Below are 8,915 nucleotides of genomic sequence, written 5' to 3'. Positions count from 1 at the left end.
GAAAAAAACCAAATGTGTCATTTTAGTTGCCACCGACTCACAGTTTAGGCTTGTTGAGTGTGAACTGTTTAAAAATGCAATTTATTAAATGGGCAAATGTCTTCAAGAAAAGGTTGAGAGGTTGAAATCAGTTGAAAGCGGAACGCTCCCGCACTTGTATTTGTCGGAACGTCACAGCGTGACACTGAGCGGAAGTGACGTTACTAGCGCTTGTATTGAATTTAGCTGAGAAACGGAGCGTAGCAAATGTTGAAATTTCTGAGTTAATAACGATGTCTTCAGTTGAGTGTTTGAGAGAGTTTGTCAACGAGCGACTAACTGCTGCTGCTGAAGAAATATTCAGAGTTTTTAAACAAACGATCGTCGAGTACGAAGAAGAGATCGATCGTCAGCGCAGACTGCTGGATATCATCTGGAAACCTGAAGTAATGTTACACAGGATCGGTGTAAACCTGAATTTCGTTAATATCAGAAAACAGATGAATTCGGGTAATACATACACCTTGTTTAAATTAATTACATAGTTACTCTTATGTTTGTATTTTTTACCATTCTGGTTCTGCTGCATAATTTAATCACAATATTACCAAAATTGTAGTATGACCATTTAATTTACAGCTATGCATCATATCCTGTAAGATCATCACATATTTGCGCCATTTGATCATTTAGGGTATGTTATTCTTAAGAATGTGTATATCAAAATATAAAATGAATCGTAGCATAGCCTAAAAATATTGATCTTACTTATAAACCGTAATTACCCAGCCCTGGTATAGAGCAGAAGTCATCAACTACATTTTGTCCAAGGGACAGAATTTTCCTGAGCAGAGACTTTTCGTTTGTCAAATTTAAAAAAAATCCTATCCTATTATTGTGTAATATTTTTATTTTCTTACAAAATTATTTTCTAATAGCCTTTGGTAGTGTGAACAGACACCATAAAAACATGATAGCATGGTCCATAATAATATTGGACTGTAAAACTAGAAAATGCTGTCAGAGCTTTGTCAACGAGACAGTTTAGTAGGGAGTGATAAGTAAAATCTGTTACTGCAGAATGCAGTCCTGATTGGTAGGAAAAATGAATCAACTGGTTTTGATGCTGTCATGCAGTTGCACGGTTATTATGCATGTGACAGAAGTGTCCTCTCTGTTGTCTGTCCCTCTAGAGCTCCCACAGCAATATCAGTGTAAGGAGAAGATCGTTGTTGGTGAACAGCAGCTCTGTAACCAGGAGAGGAACTCTAGTTTGGACCAAGACGAGCCAGAACGTCCACAGATTACAGAAGAACAGGAGGAGCCAGAGCCTCTACAGGTTAAAGAGGAAGAGGAGGAGCTCTGTACCAGCCAGGAGGGACAGCAGCTTGTACTGAAGCAGGAGACTGATACCTTTATGTTGACTTGTACTGATGAGGAAATTAACCACAGTGAAAGTCAAAGTCTGTACTTTAATCTTGATAAAACTGAAAGTGCAGCACAGAAAGAGTCTATAGTCAGCGTACCAGTTATAACCTCTGTGGTATCAATCTCTAATGTACTTAAGAGGCAAGATCAGCACGGAGATGGGAATGGAGACTCAGGATCAACTGGAATTGCAGAACCAGAACTGAAGAATCAACATCACAAAACCACAGGTCGCAGTATCAATGTATACAACTCTACTATTCACAAAGGTAAAAAGGTTTTCCAATGTGACATATGTGGGAAAGCTTTTAAATTTATGTCTAGATTTCATACACATGTCAGAACCCATACAGGTGAGAAGCCATACCCCTGCAACATATGTAATAAAAGATTCTCTCGGATGTCAGATGTCACAAGGCACACAAAAATCCACACAGGTGAAAAGCCATATACTTGCAAGACATGTGGGAAAGGTTTCAGACTTAACAGTGGTTTATTGATCCACATGGTAACCCACACAGGTGAGAAGCCGTTTACTTGCAAAATATGTGGGAAAGAATTTGGATATAGGAGTGTCTTGAATACGCACACAAGAACGCACACAGGTGAGAAACCATACCCCTGCAAAATATGTGGGAAAAGATTCAGTGAAATGTCACAATTGAAAAGACATATGGTAAAGCACACAGGTGAGAGACCTCACCCCTGCAAAATATGTGGGAAAAGATTCAGTGAAATGTCACAATTGAATAGACATATGGTAATACACACAGGTGAGAAACCATACCCCTGCAAATTATGTGGGAAAAGATTCACTGAAATGTCACAATTGAATAGACACATGGTAATACACACCGGAGAGAGACCATACCCCTGCAAAATATGTGGGAAAAGATTCTCTCGGACAGCAGACTTGAAAAAGCACACCAGAACCCACACACATGAGAAGGCGTTTAGATGCAAAACATTGAAAAAAACATCAAGAAACCACCAAGCTGAAACTCCTGTGGAGGCATGTTTACTTACTGAATGAAATAGCCTTGAAATGGCTGCATCTCTGTAACTGTATGTAAAATGTTTTCTCTAAACATGAGATATCAGTATCTCAGTTTCCTTTCATACTTACAGGGATATAACAGTATGTTGATTTTAAAAAAGAAATGTTTTTGTCTTAGCACTTTACACAATTTTCAAGGTTTCATTACTTAAGACAATGTGTATAAGGTTTCGGCTGGCAACTTTTATTTTATTAAATGTGAAATATGTCAGACACCCTAGAATAAAAAAAATGATGACAGCAGTCCAAATAGTGAGTTGGAGCCACAGATGGTATATTAAGTAGGTTGAACCTGTAGTATTATACAATCTATAATTGGGAGTTGTTTCTCCCCGTCCCCTGCTTCCTAGACTCAAAGCTCAGCCAGGACATTACAAGCTCAAGACAAGTGCAATGTTATACTTTGACTAAGACTAGCAAGGACAGGTCTTATGTTGTAAGTTGGTTAGCATTTTATAATTGTTCATTGTCTGTTATCCTGACAACAAAAACCCACTGCTCTGAAAATACACACTGTGGAGTTGGGGTTCAGTGTTTGACTCCATTAATAATTTAAATTGATAAACCGAGGTTCTGTTTAGGAAGAGACAACGTCTGTTCTGCTCCATGACATTATCTCAGTTTCATGTTGACAAGTCCCTCATTCTGCTGTTTTATAGATTTTATATTGAGTCTGTTTTAACTTTTTCTGTAATTTGCTGGTTCAAAAAGGCCAAAAATGCATAAATCACACTAGTGAAACTGAGCAGCAAGAACTCTGGAGCACAGCAGAGTATGCTATCTGACTTTTTTTTACAGAAAGCAGGGGGTGAAGGCTAAAGCCCTACTATCTGACGGTGCCCACCATTTTCGCCTTCTGGCTCCCCCCATGTCTCCACACAAATGTGTCTTCTGATTGCAGGCCGGGAGAAGAGTTAATTAGTACCAAAGCTCTTCACTTATCAGAGTGTGTAATGTCGCTTCAATGATATGATGCTGAAGATGATGACAATGATGTCTATGCTGTTGATAATTGAGATTGTGTATGAGATTGATCATGTAACCATCATGTCTGGTCACCACGCACTTCATTGCCTTGTGAATTTAGGATATTAGTATCGCAGTGGGTTATATATGTATGTCTGTGTTCTTTTTACATTTGATTTGTTTTAAGGAATAAAGTTTGATTGATTTATACTGAGTTTGATTATTATTATTATTGTTATTATTATTATTTTGATGATTCCACCTGGTGTTCAAATGACAAAACTGCATCTATTTACATATAATCACCTCTGTATTATTTAAACATGAAACAACACTAAAGTATTATTGTGGCTCCAACAACCCATATATGTTGTATGACTTTTCATGAAGAACTGCCTCTAAAAAACAAAACAAAAAGAAAACTCACTTAAGACAATAGCATAATGACTGTTTTTGTCCACATGTGCAGTAACCAGTGTTTATAGTTAACAAGTTGGACCCCTTTGAGTGTAAATAAAATACTATATTTATGATGAAAGGTTAATAATTTAATAATGAAAGAAATCACCTAATGTTGTAATATTGTTTAGGGCCAATGTCAGTCACTGGGCCTTAGAATCCTTATACATAGGAATGATCTGCTATACACAAAATAACAGACCTCAGAATGCTGTAATTGACCAATCTGAATCAAGTATTTAACAATGTAATAAATATATATAGGACCTTTATTATTATCAGCCACACAATGTGTGATTGTTGACAGATTAAAACTTTATTGCACAACATAAGACAAATATATCCAGCAGTAAATGAGCCAGTCAACTCACCAATCAGGTGACACCAGGTGTTTGCAGTAGGTGGAAAGTAGGTGGAAAGCAAATCCGGTGCCTGGCTCCAAAAACTGTGGCCGCTTTGATCTGAAGTAGCCAGCCATGAAAATGTACTGATGCAAAACCAAAACAATTAAAAAAGAAAACAACATCCCTATAATTAATACAGTTATTTAAATAAAAGTAATCTTTATATCAATATATTGACATTTTCATGTTCATGGGTAACATTTTAGTGTGTTTCATTCAGTAGGTGAACACATCACAACAGAAGTTTCAGCTTGATGGTTTCTTCAATGTTTTTGCAAAGGCGCAGCTTCTTCCTTGTGTGGATTTTTGTGTGCCTTTTTAAGTCTCCGCTCCTACCAAATCTTTTCTCACATATGTTGCAGGAATAACGTTTCTCACCTGTGTGCGTTATCATGTGTCTTTTTAAATGTCCAGTTTGACTGAATCTTTGCCTGCAGGTCTTGCAAAGGTACGGCTTCTCACCTGTGTGAACTCTGGTGTGCCTTTTCAAGTCTCTTGGCTGAGAGAATCTTTTCCCACATGTTTTGCAAGAAAACGGCTTCTCACCTGTGTGGATTCTCATGTGTGCATAAAGTCTGGACATACAATCAAAATATTTTCCACATATGTCACATTTGTAAGACTTTTTACCTTTATGAATATTACGTTGAATTTTTGAGACAGCTGCATTACATAAATTGTTACCATGAATTCTGATTTTGTGATGTTGATTCTTCAGTTCTGGTTCTGCATTTCTAATTGATTCTGAGTCTCCATGCTCACCTCCTTTCTGATCTTGTCTCTCAGCTACATGAGAGACTGATGGCACAGAACATTTCACTGATACATTGACTACAGTCAGAGAGTTTTTCTCTGCTGTACTCTGAATTTTATCAGGATTAAAGTCCACAGTCTGACCTTCACTGTGGTCACTTTCCTCATAAGTAGAAGTCAACATAAAGGTATCAGTCTCCTCCTTCAGTACAAGTTGCTCTGCCTCCTGGTTGATGCAGAGTTCCTCCTGTTCCTCTTTAACCTGTGGTGGTTCTGGCTCCTCTTGGTCCAGACTGGATTTCCTCTCCTGGCTACAGAGTTGCTGATCAGCGAGAACCTCCTCCTCTGTACAGACATGTTGCTGTGGGAGCTCTGGAGGGACAGACAAAAGAAGGTATAGGACACTATTGTGATGGTAAAGAAAAATGGAGACATGCACGTAAATTGGTACCATGCCACTATACATTTAAGCCTTTTGCAATGAAGGCTGGGGCATTTTGTTGCTGTCATCAATTACAGAAATACATAAATTTGTAAATGTGTGTTGACACATCAAAATGAACTGCCGCACCTGGTTAAGGCATGGATTCACCCAGAGAACAAGCTGCAGAGAGCAAGCCTCACTGCAGTTATTAAAGTGTGGGACTTTTTTAGATGGAGATGCAATAGTTTGGCTCTTTAAGCTCTGCAAACTAGAAATTACTTATCACAGGCATACAATTGCTCATTTAAGATAAACTTTATTAATTTTCATCGCCCAGTGTGAAACACGATGTCTGCATTGCTGCTGTTAACTTAAACCATGTATCCTCTAACGGTGTTATTCAGCCATTTTATAAGTTCTATGTATGAGTAAGAAATGATTAAAACTAATGTAACAGACAGTATGTAACTGTTTCACGTATTTTCCTCCACTCACACTGACTCAAAAATACAGTGTCAGTAATCATCTTACCCGCACATGACTGCAGTGATGACATAAACCTATGTCATAACCAGTTTAAGTTTTAAGTTAAGTATGTGTCCAGTTTGGGAAAAGGGTTGACACAGTGATTCATGATTAAATGAATATGCATCACAGCTCCTTTTTAATTTGTGGGACTTCATTCTGCAATTACCAATTCTACCCATCACTCACTGTAGTGATGTCAGAGAATCGACTACTTCAATTTACCATGTTTCCTTAGTCTCTACAGTAAATATATTACAGATTTAGAGTTTAGTTATTATTATGGATGTTTTTCTGTTCTCAGTGACAGTGGCTGATAAACATTAGCTTTCTAATAAAACTACAATATTAAACTTGTAACTGTAACACTCTTTCTCTTGGTAGTGAAATAACTGACCTGACCTTCTGTGCTTTGCAATTATATTTAGTATGCAAAACAGAACATGGCCTGGATGGGTCTTTAACACTAGTTTGGAAATGCTTAAACTCTATCACTGTTCATGGCCAAGAACTTATTAGAAACAGCTAAAAAATGGGTGGTGGTGGTTCTGGAGCTGGAAGATTTTGTCTCCCCTTTTTTTCCCCAAATACCAATATTGACAGCCATGATTATTTATTTATGGCTTTACTCGATACTCGATTCTGATTGGTCAATTACAGCATTCCAAAGTCTGTTATTTTCGTATAGCAAACCGTTGACATGTATAATAGACCGTTGTTATGGAGAACAGACTGTTGCTATGGACATATGTCTCAAAATAATGATAACAATAACGTACAGCGAGCAGGTCATTATTGTCTATCACTGTCCCTTACATGTTGAACATATTTATCTGTTTTTTTTTTTTTTTGTTATTTCAATAACTGAGTTTTACACACCGGTCCTGTGTAACTTTACTTCAGGTTTCCAGATGATATCCAGCAGTCTGCGCTGACGATCGATCTCTTCTTCGTACTCGACGATAGTTTGTTTAAAAACTCTGAATATTTCTTCAGCAGCAGCAGTTAGTCGCTCGTTGACAAACTCTCTCAGACACTCAACTGAAGACATTGCTGCACAAGTTGATTTATTTGCAAAGCTCCGACTCCCAGCTAGATTCAATACAAGCGTTGGTAGAGTCACTTCCGCTCGGAGTCACGCTGAGACGTTCCGACAGTGGAAGTGGCGAAACATTTGTTCCGCTTTCACTTGATGGCATTTTATTCAAATCCTGTATGTTCACAGTTTTTCTCATTTGCTTGGAAACATTTATACATTTCAAAAGTTGCATTTGACAAAATGACACAAAAGGCCACTGACAAATATTAACACATTAATGATTAACAACTACATTTAGTAGGTTAAAGAAAAGCCACATTTTTGTCCTGATAGAGGAGAAAAAACAGTTGGCATTGGAAACTGTCAAGACCTGTGGCTATACACAACAAAATCAAAATCTTTAGATTTCACATATTTATTATGCCTTCATTGGTAGACGAATTGGATTTTCTTGAACACACACACACACACACACACAGCAGTGTATATAGTTGACAAGATTTTGCACTGTTGCAAAGGCACAGCATCTCGCTTGTGTGGATTTTTGTGTGTCTTTTTAAGTCTCCGCTTCTAATGAATCTTTTCTCACATATGTTGGAGGAAGAAGAGCATATTTTGCAGGGATATGGCTTCTCACCTGTGTGCGTTCTCATATGTCTTATCAATGGTGACATTTCACTGAATTGGTTCCCACAGGTTTTGCAAAGGTGCGGCTTCTCACCTGTGTGGATTCTGGCGTGCTTTTTCAAGCCTTCCGCCTGAGAGAATCTTTTCCCACATATTTTGCAGGGATGTGGCTTCTCTCCGTTGTGAGTTCTCATGTCTTTTCAATCATTGCTTTACACTGAATTCGTTCCCGCAGGTCTTGCAATGGTATGGCTTCTCACCTGTGTGAACTTTTGTGTGCCTTTTCAAAAGGCTGCTATGTCCAAAATCTTTCCCACGTTTTGCAAGTAAACAGCTTCTTGCCTGTGTGGATTATTGTGTGGCTCAGTTTTGTCTTTGTATAGTATCTTTTCTGACACATGTTGCAAGAATACAGCTTTTCACCTGTGTGGGTTCCCAGGTGTGTATACAATCTTGACTTATATTTAAAAGCTTTCCCACATGTATCACATTTGTGAGACTGAGTCCTAAAGTTCAATTCATAAAAGATACTGAGAATAAAAAACCTTGCTTACACAGGCTCTGAGAAGAAAATTTCTAATTTTGTCACCTATGATCTATAAATCTCAAATAAACTTAAAATTAATGGCAGCTGTCTTACAGTTGGTGATTTCCACTTATATAATGCAGCACAAATGAGGGTTTAGTCAGGAACAGCCGTGGACCAAAAGAGAAAAAACAAGTGTCTGGAAGACAACGTCACAGCAGTGGTAGAGATGATTGAAACCAGGCACCATGTATTATTTAGTGGACTAAATAGTGGGTTGGCCAACAAACATGTAGCTTGGGAGTGTGTCACTGTTAATTCCTCAGACCTTAAACTGACCACTCCAGCTACATTGTTCATAAAGCTAAAGCAAAGTTTGCCATGGGCTTGGACGGACATGAGTGCAGAACTGCAATACCCCGACATAACCAGCAGGAAAACCACTTAAAGGTGGGGTAGCCAACACATTTTTGCCCTTATTGAGTAATAATTCAACAATAACCTTTCAACATATTGTAATCCAAGAGGTCTGAGAGAAAACTAGACTTCTGCACCTTCTCTTGGTCTGTTTTCAGGCTTTAGAAAATGATGATGGGAAACGGAGGACTTTGACCAATCACAGGTCATCTCAGAGACCAGGCATTCCTATTGGCTGTTCTACTAGTTTAGCTGCACGTGCACATCCCTTCGGTGGAAAGCCTGAATCAAACTTCTGCAGTAAAAGTTGC

The 8,915-nt window shown here is 38.2% G+C and overlaps 1 protein-coding gene and 2 pseudogenes across 2 annotated transcripts; 1 reads left to right on the top strand and 2 right to left on the bottom strand.

Moving 5' to 3' along the window:
• The first annotated feature begins 198 nt into the window (after window positions 1-198).
• On the top strand, window positions 199-2,352 carry LOC146329636 (uncharacterized; annotated as a pseudogene). Its single transcript, XR_014769794.1, has 2 exons — window positions 199-489; window positions 1,173-2,352. The product of XR_014769794.1 is annotated as an uncharacterized LOC146329636 (transcript).
• Window positions 2,353-4,302: 1,950 nt separating this feature from the next.
• On the bottom strand, window positions 4,303-7,046 carry LOC146329635 (uncharacterized). The gene is made up of 2 exons (XM_084714910.1): window positions 6,875-7,046; window positions 4,303-5,418 (listed from the first exon to the last, which is right to left on the bottom strand). The coding sequence occupies exons 1-2, from the start codon at window positions 7,044-7,046 to the stop codon at window positions 4,526-4,528; spliced, it is 1,065 nt and encodes a 354-aa protein (XP_084571036.1). The 3' UTR covers window positions 4,303-4,525.
• A 351-nt stretch (window positions 7,047-7,397) lies between these two features.
• On the bottom strand, window positions 7,398-8,613 carry LOC146329634 (uncharacterized; annotated as a pseudogene).
• Between the last annotated feature and the right edge of the window lie 302 nt (window positions 8,614-8,915).

Source organism: Lutjanus erythropterus, chromosome 3 (assembly GCF_056507025.1).
Source record: "Lutjanus erythropterus isolate fLutEry1 chromosome 3, fLutEry1.hap2, whole genome shotgun sequence".
NCBI classification, from domain to species: domain Eukaryota; kingdom Metazoa; phylum Chordata; class Actinopteri; order Lutjaniformes; family Lutjanidae; genus Lutjanus; species Lutjanus erythropterus.
This window is presented reverse-complemented; position numbering and strand designations above follow the sequence as displayed.

What these genes read in the sequence shown, in the direction of transcription:
- LOC146329635 (XM_084714910.1), bottom strand. Translation starts at nt 7,046, where the DNA reads ATGTCTTCAGTTGAGTGTCTGAGAGAGTTTGTCAACGAGCGACTAACT. An exon ending in AGTAAAGTTACACAGGACCG is followed by an intron (nt 5,419 to 6,874) that starts GTGTGTAAAACT and finishes CTGTCCCTCCAG; the next exon opens with AGCTCCCACAGCAACATGTC.